At 29.2% G+C, this 22,165-nt stretch overlaps 1 protein-coding gene across 5 annotated transcripts; it reads right to left on the reverse strand.

Moving 5' to 3' along the window:
• Positions 1 to 4,495: 4,495 nt before the first annotated feature.
• LOC142543393 (pyruvate, phosphate dikinase, chloroplastic-like) lies at positions 4,496 to 20,319 on the reverse strand. 5 transcript variants are annotated; one of them, XR_012819733.1, is made up of 4 exons: positions 19,377 to 20,319; positions 5,171 to 5,389; positions 4,777 to 4,914; positions 4,496 to 4,696 (listed from the first exon to the last, which is right to left on the reverse strand). XR_012819733.1 is itself a non-coding variant. In XM_075650631.1 (4 exons), exons 2-4 carry the CDS (start codon positions 5,223 to 5,225, stop codon positions 4,502 to 4,504), a joined length of 396 nt encoding a protein of 131 aa, XP_075506746.1. In that variant the 5' UTR covers positions 5,226 to 5,376; positions 19,384 to 20,319; the 3' UTR covers positions 4,496 to 4,501. The 5 variants fall into 5 exon arrangements, 4 of the variants coding, with proteins under 4 accessions (XP_075506746.1, XP_075506747.1, XP_075506745.1 ...); XM_075650631.1 differs by having other exon boundaries at positions 5,163 to 5,376; positions 19,384 to 20,319; XM_075650632.1 differs by having other exon boundaries at positions 5,163 to 5,337.
• Between the last annotated feature and the right edge of the window lie 1,846 nt (positions 20,320 to 22,165).

Genomic DNA, 22,165 nt, shown 5'->3' on the forward strand with positions numbered 1-22,165 from the left:
GTGGGTCAGTACAAGTCTTGTATTTGTTCAAAGTCTTTTAGTGGATATCCTATCTTCGTGATAGAAGGGGTGACGTAGGAGTTATTCAAGTCTCCAAACATCAGAAACAATTGTGTTCTTTACTTCAGTTATTATATTTCAGTTAGATATTCTATCTTTCAGTCAGTTCATATTCCGCAACTGTTTTCTTCAGTTTAACTGATTGTCATTGACCGACGTGATACCTAGAGTCAGTTTGTAACCGAACTGAATCCAAATCTTTGAAGAGAATATAAAATTCGTGAAGTGTTTATTCAACCCCCCTTTCTAAACAATTTTCATCCTTCTAACCGATCCTTTCATATTGGTTTGATTTTCACCATTAAAATTTGAAATATAACAAAAGAAATAAACTTTCATAAAAAATGTTGTTTTTGTATCTATTGAACTAATTAGTTTGATTTCAAAATAATTAAATAAAGATATTAAATTATATCATATATAAAAATTCTGATACTTTGACAAATGCTAATAAATTATCATTATAATTATATTTATTATAAGGATTATATCATATATTGTTTTTACAGTAGAAAATAACTTAGTGTCTTTTTATTGCTCATTAAATCTCTTTTCATGAATTACATATTCAAAGTTTTGATTGATGATTGATTTTACAAGCAATACATATAATTTTTTAGTTAGATAATTTAATAAAATAATTATGCATATAACATATATATTCATTATAAATGATTTTTTTTCATATTTTTTTGAATTCGTACTATCTTTTAAAATCAAAATTAAGCAGCTCTTTACTTTAAATTCTTTGTTAAAAAAACCCATAAAATATGTTAGTTATTTTACTATTGCACATATAGTTATAAAATTTTCATATATCTTTTTGTGATACTATAATTTATTACTTAATTCGAAATTGTACTAAAAATATAATTACAAAATTACAATAAAATCATTGGAAAAAAATGTAGAGAGAAAATTAAAATGATAAAACATTTAAATGTAGTATATAGATGAGTTATATAGTTATAAATTTTTCATATATCGTTTTGTGATACTATAATTTATTATTTAATTAGAAATTGCACTAAAAATATATTTACAGTAAAATCATTGGAAAAAATGTAGAGAGAAAATTAAAAGGATAATACATTCAAATGTAATATTAAGATAAGTTATTCGATAAAATTAATATAGGAGTTACATTATTTTCTTGAAGTGTGTATAGAAGGTTAATTTTGTCATTGCACAATTGGAAAACAATGCCTTTTATCCACACTTTTATAGGTATAATAATAATAATATAGATATAGATTATTAATTAATAGAATAAATGTGAAACTACCACATATGTTACCTTAATAATGAAAATAAGTAAACATATGAAGGGTAATAATGTCCGTTCACAATGAGAAAACTTTTCTATTATCCAAACTTTTATAGGTATATAGATATAGATATTTAATTTAGAATTTATTTGAATGACTCTTCATTCAAAGCACTCAGATACTTTATCATGAGTCCTTCGTATATATAATTTTTTGAAGTTTTTTTTTTTTTAAATCTAATTATATTAAAATTTATTTTGAATAATTATTGAATGTATTCAAATGATAGTGAAATAGAACAATAAATTACGTAATTAATTTAATTTATAATTTAAATAAAAGTCCAAGAAAATTATTAAAATGAAACAAATAATTGATATTAATATTGAGTAAATTTAATAGTATGTTTTTTTTAAAAAATTAGCTCAAACATTTAAGAAAATGAAGAAAAAAGTCAAAAACACAAAATCATAACCATAAAATGTGGTTAATTAGTATTAATTATTAATTAATAGACTAAATGTGAAATTACCATATATGTTACCTAATAATGAAAATAAGTAAACATATGAAGGGTAATAATGTCCGTTCACAATGAGAAAACTTTCTATTATCCACACTTTTATAGGTACTAGCAAGAAGCACGTGCGATGCACGTAAATATTAATTATTTAATAAAAATTAAAATTTGATTTTTTTAAAAAATAGTTTGAATCATTTTTTTTATTTATATTGGTTTAGTCTTTTGTTATATTAGACGAATAAATTAATTAAGAACTTATATACCTTACTTTCAAAATTGTTTCTCAAATTAAAATTCAAGCCGTTGATTTTATGTTATATAATAAATTATAATGAGCATAATATATAGAACGTATTGAACTGAAACAAATTTTGAAAATATATATATCTAAGCACCACGTATAAGTAGTGAAGTACACCAATGTCAAATAATTATCAATTTAAAATATTTGTGACTAACTCATCAAAATATTATCAAAACTAATGAAATAATAAATCACGTGAAAAGTGTGGAAGACGGTTCAATATTTCTAATGATATTTTCAACCGGTTCGCAATCTAAACAACAAGATATAGTTTAAAATGTAAAAAATTGTGAAAAATAAAGACACGGAAATTTTATGAATGTTCGGAGAATAACATTCAAACGTCACCCCCTCTTCATCTCTAGGAAGGATTCCACTAAAAGACTTTTTCTGATATATAATTTTTATTTTAAAGTGCTAATAAAATATTTAAATTTCTTATTATAACTAACTCTTTTAATTTTTCTATCAGATTCTTATTTTTTGACATTATTAGTATATCGACATTCATAATTATTGATATAAATTCTACTAAATAATTTATTAAATTCTCTACTTTCAATTCTTAGTTAAAAATCATAAAATATATTATTATTAAATTTCATATTATTATATTATTATATACTTATCATGTTATTGTACTGTTGTAAATATAATTTTTTATATCTTCTTGTGATGCTATAATTTATTACTTAATTAGAAACTACACTAAAATATAATTACAAAATTGTATTAAAATCATAAAATAACATGTAGAAAGAAAATTAAAATGATAAAATATTTAAAGTTAGTGTAAAGATAGATTATTTGAGAAAATTAATATAGGAGTATAGGAGTTATATTTTATTCTTGAAGTGATATAAATTATTACAATTAATGTATATTGTAGTGATAATTTATTAGCATTTATTAGACTATTAATTATATATTATGTGGAATAATTAGGCTACTAATTAATTATATATTAGGTGGAATAAATAAAAAATATTGATATTTCATTTTTACACTTACAACAATTAGAAATTTACAAATATATATTTATTGAATATTTGGATTTGTGTTGATGAGGATGTCATTTTTATCTATTGACAATTGAAAAACATGGCCAATGATCAACAACTTTGTAGGTATATAGATAAAAAATATTTTTATTATCAAAAATATATTCATTTTTAATTCATATGTTTCCCATAAATTATGTAGAAAATTTCAATGCAATTAATCTAACAACACACAAATTTAAGGGAATATTATAAAATTTACAATGAAAAACTTTGTTATTCTTTTTACACTTTTATAAGTATAATAGTTAAATATATATTCTTTTAATATTTTTAATGATTTTTTTAAATTAAAAAATATATATTCTTTTAATATTTTTTCTAAGAATCATGTATCAAGAGAATGTTATTTCTCCAATATATTTTTATTATCAAATATCTATTCAATTTTTATATAATATTATTTTCAAAGTTTCTTATGTTTTAATTTTCTATTAAAAAATAAAAACACTATTATGATCCTCATGTATTTAATGATTTTGTAGAAAATTTTCATGCAATTAATTTAACAACACATAATTTATGAGAATAGTAGAAAATTTACAATGAAAAACTTTGTTATTTTTTTTTACATTTTTATATTATAAGTATAATAGTTAAAAACATATTCTTTTAATATTTTTAATTAAAAATATTTTTTATTACAAAATCTATTTTTGGAATATTTTTTCAGAATTTCTTATTTTACAATTTTCTATTAAAAAAATAAAAACACTGTGATCTTCATGTGTTTAATGAGTTCAAAAAAATAAATGCATCAATTAAATAAATAATTAATACATTACAAATTCAATATCCCAAATTTGTCCCTAAATTTTATATACTCTTTTCACCAATGTCCATGTAATTAATACAAATAATGCATAATTTTTGGGCAATGTAGTAAAATCACGATACAAAAACTTTGTCCATCATCCATACTTTTATAAGTATATAGATATAGATAAATTCTTATAATAAATTTATTAAACTCTTTGCTTTCAATTATTTGTTAAAAAACCAATAAAATATGTTGGTATTAAATATCATATTATTTTATATCTATCATGTTATTATACTATTGAACATATAATTAATTTTGTTCTACAACAATCAATGTATGGTGTAATGATAATTTATTAGCATTTGTTAGAATTTTAGGTATATGAGTGATAATTTATTAGCATTTGTTAGAATTGTGCATATATATCCTTAAGGAGGACATTTGTGTCTTTTCACAATCGAAAAATACATCAATGATCCACACTTTTATAGGAATATAGATATAGATATAGATATAGACAGACTAAAACTTCTTGAAGAAAGGGGAAAGCATACCGGAAGGGAACTTTTCACCCTTAGCTTCAAGATAGACACTTTTGCATTCTTCCACCAGCTCTTCTAAATCAGAGGCTGTTAGATCAGTATCAAGCTTTATGCCACTTTTACTTTTCATCTTTTCCAGTTTTTCTTCGAACAATGAATGTGAAATGTCCATTACCTTCAAAAAAAAAATCTTGAACATTGATAAATGTTGAACTTGCATAAGAAATGGCTTCACACAGGGAGAAAAAAGCTTACAACATTTCCGAACATATCAAGAAACCGTCTATATGAGCCATATGCAAACCGCTCTCCACTTTTCGTCCCCAAACCAGCAACTACTTCATCATTGAGTCCGAGATTTAGAACCGTGTTCATCATGCCAGGCATAGAAATCTAATTTAACAAAATGGATTCAATTATTCATTAAAACCTGTCAATGGTCCTAAACATGACTTTTTATCTTCTTTTGGGTCTATTTAAGATAATTTTTTTCTATCAAGATTCTTATGATTGACTTTGATGATTATATTACATTAATGATTAAACCATAAGCATTTGAATATAAAAACTTCATATTAAAATGACATTAAGCTAAAAACTTTGATCCAAAATTAAAATGGTTATGTAAGAACAAAGCTCACCGCCGCACCAGATCTAACTGAAAGGAGGAGAGGCTTCGAGGGGTCACCAACTGAAGCTTCCATATCCTCCTCCACAATTTTTAAACCTTCCAATAACTCCTCCCATGCGGCAGCTTCTTGCCTATTTGCTGATATTCTTGACACGCCTCCGTAGAAATGGTGAATCCGGGTGGAACTGATAGACCAATGCTCGCCATTTCAGCAAGATTTGCACCTTTTCCTCCTAACTAGTACAGATTATGAATCGGGTTTATTTAGGTAAATGAATGACATCCTAATATGCTACATAATTTGACCCTAACACTTCTCTAGCACGCACCATTTCCATCTAAGAACATATCTTTTTAAATTTTAAATGGCCCATCGGTTATGAATATCTATATATATATATCTATACATATTATAAAAGTGTGAATCAAGGTCAAAGTTTTTCTATTGTGTATTGTCAACTTTGTCCTTAGTTTGTATATACAGGAAAAATTTAGTGAGGATGTTTTTGTCAAATCAGTTATTATGATAAAGACAAAATTGTCAAACTACATTTATGTTAGATAATGATCAAGTTCCCAAAAAAACTGAAACTTTAAAATTCTTTGATTTTTATTTTCTTTTAGATGAATTGAACAAACTTTTTTCACAAAAAATATTAAATTGAAAATATTGAAATACCAAAATATATTGGTTTTATTTGCTTATAGATGAAGTGAAAAAGAATTTTTTCACAAAAAAGTTAATTTGTAAGATTAAAATAACAAAATTCTTTTGTTTTATTTTCTTGTAAATAAAGTGAAAATATTTTTTCCACAAAAACTTAATTTGTATAACGATATGATGTTAAATATATTTTATTTTACGTTCATTGAGATTAATTATTTTAAAATGAAGAATTAAACTAATGAAGCCAAATAATTAAACTAATTTTGTTTTTGTTTTGACAAGGTTGGTGTCATGAAGAAGGTTCGATATTTAATTACATTTACAAAATGATACAAGAATGATCAGATATAAATATAGATAATCCTAATAAATATTTCATTGATATTTATTTTATCTATATTTCTTTATCAAAAAGAAAGTCAACTAATATTGTTCAACGCCTTGGTTTATTTTGAAAATTTAACGATATATGATTGAATAATATATTTGTATTAAAAGGCTAGAAACTATAACAATTATTTTATGAGAGATTCTTGCAATTAACGACTGATTATTTTTATGAGAGATATATATTGACAAATCAGTTATAATTTTTGTAACATTAAAATATATATCTTTGAATGTAAATTTTTAAAATTATGATAAATAAATTTTTATAAAATTTATTCATTAGCAATACTCACTACTTCTCCATAGACAAAGTCATAGTTATTTGGTTTTTATTTACTTGTAAATGAAGTGAACAAATGTTTTTCACAAAAAATATTTGTTTGAATGTGATTTATTTTATTTTGTAGATTTATAATCTTTTGAATGATTTTATATATGCAAGAAGTTTATCTTTAATTTGGTGAGGAAGTTTTTGTAAAATCAATTATTATGATGATGTCAAGATTATCAATCTACGTATGCTAGGCAATGATCAAGTTGCCATAAAGATGAAAACTCCAAAATTCTTTGGTTTTTATTTTCTTGTAGATGAATTGAACATATTTTTTTCCGCGAAATATTAATTTGAGAATATTGAAATACAAAAAATCATGGGTTTTATTTGTTTATAGATGAAGCGAAAATAATTTTTTTCCAAAAAAATTAGTTTGTACAATATTGAAATACTAAAATTCTTTTGTTTAATTTGGTTGTAAATATAGTGAATTTTTTCCAAAAAAACATAATTTGTGTAAGGACATGATATTAAATATCCTCTATTTTTGCATTAATGTGAAATTTGTTGCAGCCTTCTTTGAGTCCGATTTGAACACGTTTCGTTCGGTAACTGAATTTCAGAAATTGCGAATGTTCATACTGGAATGATGCATCTATAAATAGATGCATCTATAAACAGATGCATCATTCGACATTTCAATGTATCCCATCCCATTCACAAGCTTCTTCTTGTAATTTTTTATTTCTCCTATTAGTTCTATAATATTTGTGAGGTGTTTGTTCTCATGTATTAAGAGAGTGTGTGTTCTATTTGGAAGCACAGTGAGTGAGTTGTACATCGTAAAATATTATAGTAGAATTCTTTTCATCTTGCCCGTGGTTTTTACCCTAATAATTTTTATGGGTTTTCCACGTAAATCTCGGTGTCCAGTTTATTCTTTATTTTCTAGATTTATTATCTCAAATTCCGCACGTGGGACCAACAAGTGGTATCAGAGCCTTGTTTTAAAATTTCTTAAAATTCTGAGTATGCTCTGTGGTTGCAGCCTAGACTGATCTTCCACATCAGAAAAGATTTTTTGAGATTTTTTTTATTAAGGCGGGATTATTTTGTTCATTCTACTAAATTGTTGTAGACATAATGGCGGGCAGGTACGAGATAGCAAAATTCAACGGAAGCAATTTTATGCTGTGAAAAATAAATATAGAAGCAGTTTTAAGAAAGGAGAATTGCTTGGCGGCTATTGGAGATAGACTGGTGGAAATTACGGACGATGGAAAGTGGAACAAGATGAATGATAATGATATTGCTAATTTACACTTAGCTATAGCCGACGAACTTTTGTCAAGTATCTCTGAGATAAAAACAGCCAAAGTTATATGGGATACTCTGACAAAGATGTACGAGGTCAAGTCACTACACAACATGATTTTCCTAAAGAGAAGGCTTTATACTCTTCGGATGGCGGAATCCTCATCGATGACCGACCATATCAACACACTAAATACTCTATTTGCCCAACTCACTTCCATGGGGCATAAAATAGGAGAAAATGAACGTGCGGAGCTTCTTTAAAGTCTACCAGATTCATATGATCAACTTAAGAGAGTATGTGTTCTCTTTGAAAACACAGTGAGTGAGTTGTGCACCGTAAAATATTATAGTGGAATTCTTTTCATCTTGCCCGTGGTTTTTACCCTAATAATTTTTAGGGGTTTCTACGTAAATCTCGGTGTCCAGTTTATTCTTTATTTTCAGGATTTATTATCTCAAATTCCGCACGTGGGACCAACAAGATGACCTTATAAATATTTCGTGAGTATTTATTCTATCTATTTTTCTTTATAAAAAAATCCAACTAATATTTTTCAAAGCGTTAGTTTATTATTAAAATTTAACAATATATGATTGAATACATACATTTTTACTAATTTAACTATTTTTCGTCTTTGTAAAGATCAGAAACTATAACAATTACTTCTTTGATGATCTTGCAATTGACGAAGATGTATTTTTATAAAGGATGGATATAAGTAAATCAATTATAGATTTATGTAATCTGAAATGACATATCTTTGAAGGTAAATCTTTAAAATTATTCATTATTGCTCAATATTTCTCCTTATGAGTTATAATTGATAATAAGAAATGTCAAATTTATTTGTTTTTATTTGCTTAGTGAACATATATTTTTCACAAAATATTAAATTGAATATGATTTGTTTTATTTTGTAAATCTATAATCTTTTGAATGAGTTATATATGCAAGTAGTTTCTCAGAAAAAAATTAATATATACAAATTTAATACTTCCAATAATATAGTATGGAATATAAAAAAAATATGTTATCGTAATTTTGAATTTTTGTATTTAAATAACATATTGCATAAATATGTTATATCATTAAGAGTTGAACACTTTTTGATAAATATAATAAAATATTAATTAAATCATATTTTGTCAGTTGTCTAGAAGATAGAATAACCAAAATTCATTGATTTTATTTGCTTGTAGATTAAGTTAAAATATTTACAAAAAATAAATATAATTTGTAGAATACTGAAATAACATTATTATTGGGTGTACTTAAATAATATCATAATTAACATGAAATACTACTATATAAACATGAAATGAGTGGATTTGAAGTTTATGATGTTACTTCTCTAAATAACAAAAATACATTTGAATGTATTGAAATCCTTCCATTCAAGAATAACCTTAGATTTATAACACATAAAATATTTAAACAAATATCTTTTGCACTCATTTTATAATACATGTAGTACAAATTATATTACATTGAATTTCCTACGGATAATGCTAAAGGTACAACCAATATATCGTACTGCGATATTTACAACAATTATATCGTGAGATTTTATTATTATCTAATGAGATTTTATATTTAATTTATCATGAGATTTTGATAAATGAAATTTCTGTATTGATTTTTTTGAATTGTAAGAATTATTGTACAAATTTGGTTGTACATGTAGCATTACTCATTTTCTATCGACTAATATAGCATGAAATCATTAATATATAATTTTTTGTAAATTAATCTCTTCTGATCTCATTTCTTTAACAACAATTATTGATAATAGAAATGTATTTTCACGTGCGTCGCACGTGTCTTTACCTAGTATTTGTAAAAGTGTGGATACTTGAAAAGTTTTTTTTATTGTGAATAGACTTAATTACCCTTCATATATTTTCTTATTTTAATTATCAAGTAACATATGTGGTAATTTCACATTTAATCTATTAATTAATAATTAATATCAATTAACCACATTTTATGGTTATGGTTTTGTGCTTTTAACTTTTTTTCTCTTCTTTTTTCATTATAATATTTAATTATGTCATATTTCATTCTATTTCTTTTTTTTTAAAAAAAAAGTGTGGATACTTGAAAAGTTTTTCAATTGTGAATGAACTTAATTACCCTTCACATATTTACTTATTTCAATTATCAAGTGACATATGTGGTGATTTCACACTTAATCTATTAATTAATAATTAATATCAATTAACCACATTTTATGATTATGGTTTTCTGCTTTTAACTTTTTTTCTCTTCTTTTTTCATTATAATATTTAATTATGTCATATTTCATTCATTTTTTTTAAAGTGTGGATACTTGAAAAGTTTTTTAATTGTGAATGAACTTAATTAGTCTTCACATATTTACTTATTTCAATTATATATATATATATCGATATACCTATAAAAGTGTGGATACTTAGAAAAGTTTTCTAATTGTGAACGGACATAATTACCCTTTACATATTTTCTATTTTTTTATAATTTCACATTTAGTCTATTAATTAATAATTAATACTAATTAACCACATTTTATTGTTATGGTTTTGTGTTTTTGACTTTCTACACTTATCTTTTGCGTTATAATATTTAATTATGTCATATTTCATTCTATTTCATTTTAAAAAAACAATATTTCATTCTATATACATATAAATGTGTGGATTTTTCCAATTGTAAATGAGCGTGAGAGAAATAAAGTTGAGTTATATTTATAATGAAATGACTCATTATAAAGTATATAGATTTTTAAAAATTTAGGATCATTGATTTATTTTCCAATCCAATTGTGAAAAGACACAAATGTCCTACTTATTAATAAAAATCCAAAAACTCCATAAGAATATATATGTAAAATTCTAACAAATTGTTAATGAATTATCACTACAATTACATTGATTGTAGTAATTTATATCATTTCAAGGATAAAATGTAACTCCTAATTAATTTTCTCAATTAATTCATCTTTATACTACATTTAAATGTTCTATCTTTTTCATTTTAATCCTTATAATAAATATAAATTATAATGATCATTGATTAACATATGTCAAAATATTAGAGCTTTTATATATGATATTTTAATATCTTTATTTATTTTGAAATCAAATTAACTAATTCAACAAATACAGAAAATAATAATTTTTATGCAAGTTTATTTCTTTGGTTATATTTCAAATTTTTATGTGAAAATAATATCAGTAGTTTAAAATTTATATTTAATAATTATTCTATGAGTTTATTAGATTTTATTTGATATTTGTCGTATAATTTTATTTAAATGTGTATTTTATTACATATGTTGATTTATTTATTTTAAATTTATATTTAACAAGAAATTAGTAATCATCGATGTAGATTAGAAAAGATATATTTTGATATAAAATTAATTATTTATGATATAAAATTCTAAAAACAAAAGTAAAAAAATTATGTAGGTGTTTAAATATTATTCAAATGAAATATTATGAGTTATATTTTACTATCGATATTATTATTTCATTAGTTTTGATGAGTTAGCCACGATATTTTAAATTGATAATTATTTATCGTTATTGTGCTTAATTTATGTAAATTATGATTTATGTATTGATAAAGTCCACAATTTGATTGATTTTTAGTTTATTATGTCTTATATGTGGTGTTTGGATATATTTTTTAAAAAATTTATTTCAGTTCATTTGGTTCTGTATATTATACTAATTATAATTTATTATATATCATAAAATTAAAAAGTTGAATTTTAAATTGGCAAAAAGTTCGAAAGTAAATTATATAAGTTCTAAATTAATTTATTCGTCTAATATAACAAGAGATTAAACTCAAATAAATAACAAAATGATTCAAATTATTTTTTAGAAAATCAAATTTTTTATTTTTCATAAAATTGTTATTTACGTGCATCGCATGTAATGCCCGAGATTTTATACCGTGTTAAATTACGATTATTGATTTTTAATCGAGATAATTATGGAAGGGCTAACCGAGACACGAAATGAGATCGCATGTGAAAATTGATGTGCGAGGACAGTAGTATCGGCGCACATGCGCGACCGGATGCGCGCACATGGGCCAAACAGGCAGAAGACCTCGCGCATATGCGCAGAAGATGTCGCGCATATGCGCGAAGCCTATGCGAGTAACTCCAGAGAGTCTCGCGCATATGCGCGGAGACGAGTCGCGCATATGCGCGAGGCGATGTGCAGGATACGCGCAGAGACCGAGTGTCTCGCGCATATGCGCCGATTGGGGTCGCGCATATGCGCGAGACGTGCAGTAGGCACACCGAGCCACTTGGCTTATTGCATGTGCGTGGATGTATATATATATATGTACATCTTAATTATTCAGACAAGAAGAAGAAACGAAAAGAGAGACGAAGAAGCTCCGAAAATCCTTACGCCTTTTGTGAGAAATCCGTCCGTCTGTTTTTGAATCCGACTTCAGTACTGTGTTCCTATCGACGCAGGCTACAACTGGACGTAAGTTTTGTTACGTTTAGACATGATTTGAATTTATGATATTGTCAGAATTGAATATGAATCAGATATGATGTTTTTGCTACAGTAGACATTGTATAACTTAAGCCAGATTAAAGAATAGACTGTTTATGAAATTGTTATGAATTTCAAAGTTGATTTAGTTGAGATTCTATATCATAATTGTGTTATTATTCAGATTACGAGTTGTACTGATACTGGTTATGAATTCTGGTATTATATCTGTGATGTTGAGATAGACGGGGTTATCGTGACTGTATTGTTATGCCGTCGAAACATCATTAGATTGATATTGATCAAATTCACTATTGATTGAGATTGATCATATTCAGTAATGATTTCGATTGTATCGTGATATCATTGATATGAATTAGATTGTACCTTGTTCAGATATGGATCAGATTATATACCGATTTGAGTATTGATCAGAACGGGTCTTGAATTGAGTTATATACTGATATGGTATTTATGTGACTTGTCATTGCCAGACTGGGTATGGACAGATTGACATACAAGACCTCGTCTTCATCAGATCGTGAAGAGAAAGGTATAAATAAATGTAGATTCGGGATTGTACAACTCGAGTTAGGTTTGACTTGAGTTTCCCAAAATCACATACTTTATTTTATTGCATTGATATTTGCAGATTATCAGATTGATATGTTTAGGCTATTGAATTATAGCAGAGCCAGAGGTTGAGTCTAGGGCAGATAAGTCTAGCTAGGGCAGAACCGCCGAGTCTTTGTCAGAACCACGTAGACTCTAGACTTTTGGTGTATCGATGAGCTTAGATGTAGATCGACGTCTATTGTAGACATTCGATACAGCATACCAAAGTCTAAATTAAATCAGGATCCCTAGATTAGAATGAGAGATGAGTCGAGTCTTAGATATTGAGACTAGAATTTAATTTACAGATCCGTATTGATTTATGTTTCGTAGATTACGATTCAGATATTATTTACTGATTGGTATTGATACATGTTGTTTGATTATGCGACACGTGATAAGATATAATTCATGCTTTTATGTTAATTCAGTTAACTGCATGTATACATTATTTATACTGGGATTTATTCTCACCGGAGTATCCGGCTGTTGTCTTGTTTGTATGTGTGCATGACAACAGGTGGGATAAGATCGGGGTCAAGAAGATGATAAGAAAAGATCGTGATTAGAGTGGAGGCTCCGGACTTGGATTAGAGACTAGGGTTGGACACTTGATATTAGCTGTTAAACCTTAGTTGAATAAATGTATGTAGTAAGGACTTGTACTTTTATACTGAGATGTATGTATGTTTTATTTCACTACGTTCCGCATTTTAAAAAAAAATTTTAGACCCTGTTTTATAATTGATTAATTAGTCCCAATAATGATTAAGAACACGATTAGCGTCCGGGTCCCCACAACAGGTGGTATCAGAGTGATAGATCCGATAGATGGAGATAGAAGAGAATGAGCGGGGTAGATAGATTGAGTTTTCTTTCCTTGCATGTGATTGCTAGCATGAGATTTATTTTAATGTCTACTTACATTGTGTGTGCTAGCATGACATTATGCTTTACTGCTTTGAAATACATGTTATCTAATTATCTGAGTTGAATTGGTAATATGTATTATTGAGTATGAATCAGATTTGATTCATGATCAGCAGTAAGATGATCAGAGAAAAATTGGAACAGATTTGTAGTATTTGAGTACTAATGTTTTGATAAGCAGATATACCTCCAAGGAGAATTCCAGAAATGGGTAGTACTTCGACTGAACAGATAGATGTATCAGAAACTCAGATAGAAATACAGTTGAAAGAATTTCAGTTATTTCAGCCGCCGATCCTGAGTGGTACCGAGACGTCTGAAGATTGTGAGAACTGGTTTGATGACATAGAAATACTATTTGATTTACTTGATTATTCAGATGAGCAGAGAATTAAACTGATATTCCACCAGTTACGAGAAGCTGCCAGAAGTTGGTGGATTAAAAGTAAAAAAATGCTAGAACAGAGAGGTACAGTGATTTCGTGGAAAATATTCAGAACTGAATTTTATCGAAGATTTTTCTCAGTTTCGTACCGAGAGGACAAGAAAGCAGAGTTTGAGAATTTGAGACAAGGTCAACTGAATATTGAAGGATATGTTGCTAAATTCTCTACTCTACTGCGTTTTGCTCCTCATGTAATTGGGAATGATGAAGCTGTAGCGGATCAGTTCATCAGAGGATTGAACTCGGAGATAGTTGCATTGATGAATATGCAGCGACCTTACCATTTTGCTGATGCCTTGAGTAAAGCGAAGAGAGCGGAGGCGAGTCTGATTAGACAACTAAAAAGGGTGTGTGTGATGCAACCCCAGACACAGCAATCCCCTCTTCGATTTGATCGCGGCAGCACGAGTGGAAAGCAAGAACTGCTGAAAGCTCGAAAGAAACCATTCAAGAAGTTAGGGAGCGGAATGAGCGGTTCAACTAGCTCTAGTGGTTCCAGCCCAAGTTATACTGGAGTGTATTGCAGGATTTGCGGAGGGAGACATTCCACAGAGCAATGCCAGGGAGTGACTGGTAGTTGTCGTATCTGTAGACAGCCGGGACACTTTGCTAGAGTTTGTCCTCAGAGAAGTTCTCGAAGATTTTAGGGAGCAGAAGACCGAGGAAAAGACATAGGACACACCTGATGATAGAGTGACAGGTATTGTTCTTTTATGATTATATTGCATATGTATTGATATATACTAATGAATTTCCTATGATTATCTTTGACTGAGTTGCATTGATATATATGGTATTTGTTGGGTCTGTATTGTTGTAGTATTAATCTTTATACCTTTTGGGAAGGAAAGATTGATATCAGAGATTTCTGTGACATATTGTATACTACAGTAAGATGAGAATGAGATCGAGTTAAATTATGATGTACTTGTGTTTTCTGATTTGATTGCATTATTGATATTAATATGCTGAACAAGTACAGAACTATTATAGATTCCTTTCGGGAGAGTATAAGATTCAGAACATATATGGCTGATGAGTAGAGATTTCACGGTAAGGATTCTAGATTCAGAATTCCTTTGATATTTGTGTTGTCTAGGGACTCGATTGTTACAGAAAGGAGCAGATGGCATCCTTATGTATTCAGTAGACATACTGAAATTGAGTCTAGCATTGGCAGATTTGCCAATGATGTACGAGTTGGCTGATGTTTGCCCAGATAAGATTTCAAATTTTCTTTATATCAGAAAGATAGATTTCAGAATTGAATTGAGACCAGGTACTGTTTATTGTTTTAGAATTCAGTACAGAATGATATTGAATGTCCAGAATGACACTGAATGAATTGAAAGAATTAAAAGATCAGTAGAAGAGTACCGACCAGGATTTACATCTGATTTAGTGTTTCTCTTTGGCATATTTCAGTATGTTCAGAGATATTCTGATGATTTCATGCTCGTTGTATCTATGATATTTTGATATATTCGCAGTATTTGATTGATTGAATCGAATAACTGAAGATTGAATGGATATTCTGAGAAATGAGATTATTGTATACAGAAATTTTTCAGATATGAATTCTGCTTGAAACAGATTGTATTCAGGGTATGCGATATCTGAAGTTAGTATACCGATTGTTCTTGACACAGTTAAAATTGTGATCAGTGATTGAGAACGATACCGATATCAGAGAATTTATTTTGTCAGAGTGGGCAGATTATATTATCCGAGTATGTTTTGAACTGCTTGAGAATTGTTAGCTTCTAGATCAGTATAGATTATTGATATTCCGAATTTGATGTGATAGTACTGTTATTCTGAGTTAGTGTTTGATATAGATTATTCAAACCGAATCAGAGCTGAACTCGAGAATTTCGGCAGATCAGAAATATAATCAGAATGTTCAGAACTTAAATTCGATCATCAGAGCAAAACATCGATTAGAGTGGCAGATATGTAATTTTGTTGCTGTATGAGAATGATTATCGTGTGATATCAAATATTTCAGAATTGTACAACAGAATTTGATATCGACGATCAGAACCGAATACCAGGTAGGTATTTTTCTTTAATTTATATTATTAACTGATTGTTTATACCAAATAGTTCGAATTGGAAATGACAGATAGGGTCAGAAGCGCACAGAAATGGATTCAGTAGTTGTTCAGATAACAGAAAGTAGATGATAATTCGAACAGATAGGTTTGATATAGACAGATTAAATCAGTTATGGCAGAATTTATGCTGAAATGTTGGCAGAATTGTACTGAAATGTCTGAACCGCCAATAAATGAAGATACAAAAATAGAGATCAAAAGATTTATTACAGAATTTGTATACTCTTAACTAGACATGAGGAGTATACTTCGATGAATTTCGCAATGAGATCCCTGTAATACTTTCCAGATTGTGATGTAATATGATTGTGATTGACAGATTGTTCAATCTATATCTATTAGTTTGTACCAGATAACGTACAAACATGACCAAATGACACAGATCGATGTCAGAAAAGTGGTCAGAATAACTAGAATGCCGAAGTAGAGTATATCAGATTGTGATTTTGCTTGATTTTGTGCTTTTGGCAGAATGTATAGCATGATTTTATCTATGATTTATAGATTGACGGATAGTTGGAGTGAACTATCTAGATACTGGAGGATATCCAGGAACTGTAGTGCTGGATTTTAGCACTAGTGACCTGATGTCTTGTCACTTTATGAATTACTGTATGATGATAGCTATCAAACGAATATTGAGATAGCAACAGATAAGACATTGTACAGTGAGTACTGCAGATTTCTGCTGAATGGGAATGATATTACGGTGACATTTGAGATTGAATTTGATAACAGCTGATGATATTGATTTGGTATGAGCTGTTAATTGGTATATACGGATGTTGTATAGCCAGTATTTGCAAGTAATTTTATCAGAATGAATTTTCTGAAGTAACCTCTATTATACATTACTTCCTTATCTGATTTGACTGTCTGTGATTTCGAGGACGAAATCATATCTTAGAGGGGGAGAAATGTAATGCCCGAGATTTTATACCGTGTTAAATTACGATTATTGATTTTTAATCGAGATAATTATGGAAGGACTAACCGAGACACGAAATGAGATCGCGTGTGAAAATTGATGTGCGAGGACAGTAGTATCGGCGCACATGCGCCAAACAGGCAGAAGACCTCGCGCATATGCGCAGAAGATGTCGCGCATATGCGCGAAGTCTATGCGAGTAACTCCAGAGAGTCTCGCGCATATGCGCGGAGACGAGTCGCGCATATGCGCGAGGCGATGTGCAGGATACGCGCGGAGACCGAGTGTCTCGCGCATATGCGCCGATTGGGGTCGCGCATATGCGCGAGACGTGCAGTAGGCACACCGAGCCACTTGGCTTATTGCATGTGCGTGGATGTATATATATATATATATATATATATATATGTGTGTGTGTGTGTGTGTGTACATCTTAATTCTTCAGACAAGAAGAAGAAACGAAAAGAGAGAAACGAAGAAGCTCCGAAAATCCTTACGCCTTTTGTGAGAAATCCGTCCGTCTGTTTTTTAATTCGACTTCAGTACTGTGTTCCTATCGACGCAGGCTACAACTGGACGTAAGTTTTGTTACGTTTAGACATGATTTGAATTTATGATATTGTCATAATTGAATATGAATCATATATGATGTTTCTGCTACAGTAGACATTGTATAACTTAAGCCAGATTAAAGAATAGACTGTTTATGAAATTGTTATGAATTTCAAAGTTGATTTAGTTGAGATTCTATATCATAATTGTGTTATTATTCAGATTACGAGTTGTACTGATACTGGTTATGAATTCTGGTATTATATCTGTGATGTTGAGATAGACGGGGTTATCGTGACTGTATTGTTATGCCGTCGAAACATCAGTAGATTGATATTGATCAGATTCAGTATTGATTGAGATTGATCAGATTCAGTAATGATTTCGATTGTATCGTGATATCATTGATATGAATTAGATTGTACTTTGTTCAGATATGGATCAGATTATATACCGATTTGAGTATTGATCAGAACGGGTCTTGAATTGAGTTATATACTGATATGGTATTTATGTGACTTGTCATTGCCAGACTGGGTATGGACAGATTGACATACAAGACCTCGTCTTCATCAGATCGTGAAGAGAAAGGTATAAATAAATGTGGATTCGGGATTGCACAACTCGAGTTAAGTTTGACTTGTGTTTCCCAAAATCACATACTTTATTTTATTGCATTGATATTTGCAGATTATCAGATTGATATGTTTAGGCTATTGAATTATAGCAGAGCCAGAGGTTGAGTTTAGGGCAGATAAGCCTAGCTAGGGCAGAACCGCCGAGTCTTTGTCAGAACCGCGTAGACTCTAGACTTTTGGTATATCGATGAGCTTAGATGTAGATCGACGTCTATTGTAGACATTCGATACAGCATACCAAAGTCTATATTAAATCAGGATCCCTAGATTAGAATGAGAGATGAGTCGAGTCTTAGATATTGAGACTAGAATTTAATTTACAGATCCGTAATTACGATTCAGATATTATTTACTGATTGGTATTGATACATGTTGTTTGATTATGCGACATGTGATAAGATTTATACTGGGATTTATTCTCACCGGAGTATCCGACTGTTGTCTTGTTTGTATGTGTGCATGACAACAGGTGGGACAAGATCGGGGTCAAGAAGATGATAAGAAAAGATCGTGATTAGACTGGAGGCTCCGGACTTGGATTAGAGACTAGGGTTGGACACTTGATATTAGCTGTTAAACCTTAGTTGAATAAATGTATGTAGTACATGACTTGTACTTTTATACTGAGATGTATATATGTTTTATTTCACTACGTTCCGCATTTTAAAAAAAAAATTTAGACCCTGTTTTATAATTGATTAATTAGTCCCAATAATGATTAAGAACACGATTAGCGTCCGGATCCCCACATCGCACGTGCTTCATGCTAGTATATAAAAAAAGGAGGGGTCTTAAAAAGTAGGAACGGGAAAGATAAATTCTTATTCCAAGATTTACCGACTTACCAAGGACTTCATGCCCTTGTTCCCCTCACTCCTTCCCTTGCCAAATGTGAACACTCTCACTTGCAAACAAAACAACAATCAACAAATGAACATGGAACAGACGAAAATCTAAGGCAAATATCAGAAATAAATTCAAACATAAACCAAAATCCAAGCAAGAGTTTTTTTTTTTATCAAGAGCATCATTAACATAACGAATTCACAGTTAATGCATACTTTTCATTTTTGCAGTTACAATATATAAAATGGCTTACCCTGAAATTTTAACAAAAGAATAAGAAGAATAACAGCAGTTTATGAATTAACTACCTTCATGGTGTCACTTATGAAGAAAAACCAATAAGTCCTGTAAATGCAAATTTCAAATAGGATAGCAGAGAGGCTCAGCATTTGTAGTGTCAAGTAGGAAATAGGAAATGGGTAAGAGTCAAGAAAAAAGATTTTAACACCAAATATACACGTAATATTTCTACTGCCAGATGGATAGTTCAAGCCACTACAGGACAACTGCTGCACAAACACATGAAGTTTGTCCGTTTTAAGGTTTAAAGAGCAGTCAAAAAAAAAATTTATAATCAAATGCTTCTTATTCAACTCTGGATGAAAGTGAGAAATATAAACAGATTCAGGTGAGAACTAAAAATATATTTTCATAACAAGGTCCAAACTTCAGTTATGTTTTTTATTCACCTTATAAGATAAATACATATTTTCATAGAAAAGTTGAAGAGAATACTTTGGTTTGTCGCACCCTTTTGACATATAACAAACTAGTAATTTACCGTTTGATTTTTCACAGAAAAGTATTGCTAATTTTCATGTAATACAGGGACTATTCCCTCCAACTGTCGTATGAAATTTTACAACTAACAAATATCTCAACTTCGCAAAATTTGATATACATTAATTATTTGATTCTGATCCCTTAAACCTCTGGTAAAAATCTAACCTTTGTGGTAGCTGGAGTGGACAAGGTGGCTCGACCCGGGCTCGACCTCCGACTAACTCGAGCACGACATGGATACAACCTGAGAAGATCAATTTGATCCGCATATTTCTCCTTCAATGTTATTCTTGTATGCACATCATTCGCAGTGCACCTGATCAGCATGTTTTTACACCGAACGACAAATCTTGAAATTTCTTGATTTTGATGTCTCCCTGCAAAACAGAAACACGCACTCAAATCAAACACTTCTCTAGAGAAGAGCATCATCAGGACTAAACTTCAAGTCAAGAAAGGAAAAGGGAGTTATCAACTGGATTAGCTAGCACTGCATGTAATCAATTTGTGATCTTTACATTGTTTCATATGATCGAATAACCGAAAAAATGGAAAGAAACTAACTTGATTCCAAATGGGTTGTGAACAAAATAAGTTATCACGAAGTTTATACACGCATTCTCCATAGCAACACATACTACACATTCAAAAAAGGTTCAACAATTTTTGTCGAAAGAAAAGTATCGAGCTTGTGAAGAAAAACGATCAAGGTGTTGCAACCATTCAACCTTATTTTGATGAAACTAAGGAATGAGAATCAAAAGACCATTAGTGTGCAGAAGCTCAGAGGTCTTCCGAAAAAATGGCGGTTGGTGTTTTGGCTAATCGAGTATATTGTGTGGTTTATTATGAAGCTATAGTGATTTCTTGAAATTGCTCGACTTGGATACATTAGGCACATCCAGGAAATTTATAGAGAAATACATAGGCAATTGTTTGAGATCCATTATTTGGACATTGTCTGTTTTCCCACAACGTGGGACAGGATTTGTGGCACTCTCATACCAATGAATGCGGAGAATGTTCAAGATTTCAATTTCATGTGATGACAAAAAAAAAAGGTGTAATATTGGTATTAAAAATGATAGGGTAACATCGATGGTATTCGGTATGAAGTTTGGGGTGATGTTTTTGATTCAAGGATTTCAATTTTGTGTGATGACAAAAAAGGGAGGATAACATTGGTTCGTCTCAAATTTAGATATTTTACGCTAGCCAGTCATAGATCGAGCTTTCTTCTCTTATGATATTTTTAACAAAATAAAACGGATATTGTGCCACCTTTTTTCGGAATGAATTCTTCTAAAAAAAAGTAGACCACGAGGAATCGGAGAATTACACTTTGGTTCTTCCCGGAAGTCCGTTACTTTGAAGAGTATTTCAGGTTTGAGATCCAATTATAACAAAATTTTATGTGGTAATTAAATAATAAAGATTTTAGAGTTTTAACCAATCTCTTGAGTTTTTAAACGTTGTTTAAAAAATAATAAAAATTTTGAAATGATAACTTCGAAACCTTCTAGCTTGTTTTTCATAATTTGTTACTTGTTATCGTGTTGTATATAATTTTATAAAATCTAATAAATCAAAATTAGATACCTCGTTATATATGTACCGAACCGATTTAAATTAATCATATATGTACCGACCGAACCGAATTAGCGATGACCGAACCAAACCGAACCGAAATATGTAGTCATAACCGAACCGACCGAATTAATTTTCATAAACGATGAAACCGAACCGAATTAAAATTGGTTAATTCGGTCGCCACCGATTAGTTTTTTAAAAAAATTTGTGATTTAACTTTAATTATATATGTAATTTTTCTTGAACACTACAATCTACACAAATGCATAAAAACATAAAATTACACACATCACAAATGTATAAATTTTGTTTGAACACAATTAATATATATTATATCGATTTTAAAATTAAAAATTAAAATATATATAAAAATTGATAAATAATAAAAAAATATTAAATAATAATATTTATTATA

The sequence above is a fragment of the Primulina tabacum genome, chromosome 4, assembly GCF_025594145.1.
Source record: "Primulina tabacum isolate GXHZ01 chromosome 4, ASM2559414v2, whole genome shotgun sequence".
NCBI lineage: Eukaryota > Viridiplantae > Streptophyta > Magnoliopsida > Lamiales > Gesneriaceae > Primulina > Primulina tabacum.

Excerpts from the sequence above, each read along its gene's own strand:
- LOC142543393 (XM_075650631.1), bottom strand. The coding sequence starts at position 5,225 with ATGGAAGCTTCAGTTGGTGACCCCTCGAAGCCTCTCCTCCTTTCAGTT. Across the intron at positions 4,915-5,162 it reads CAGTTAGATCTGGTGCGGCG|ATTTCTATGCCTGGCATGAT; the intron begins GTGAGCTTTGTT and ends TTGTTAAATTAG. Across the intron at positions 4,697-4,776 it reads TTGATATGTTCGGAAATGTT|GTAATGGACATTTCACATTC; the intron begins GTAAGCTTTTTT and ends TTTTTTTTGAAG.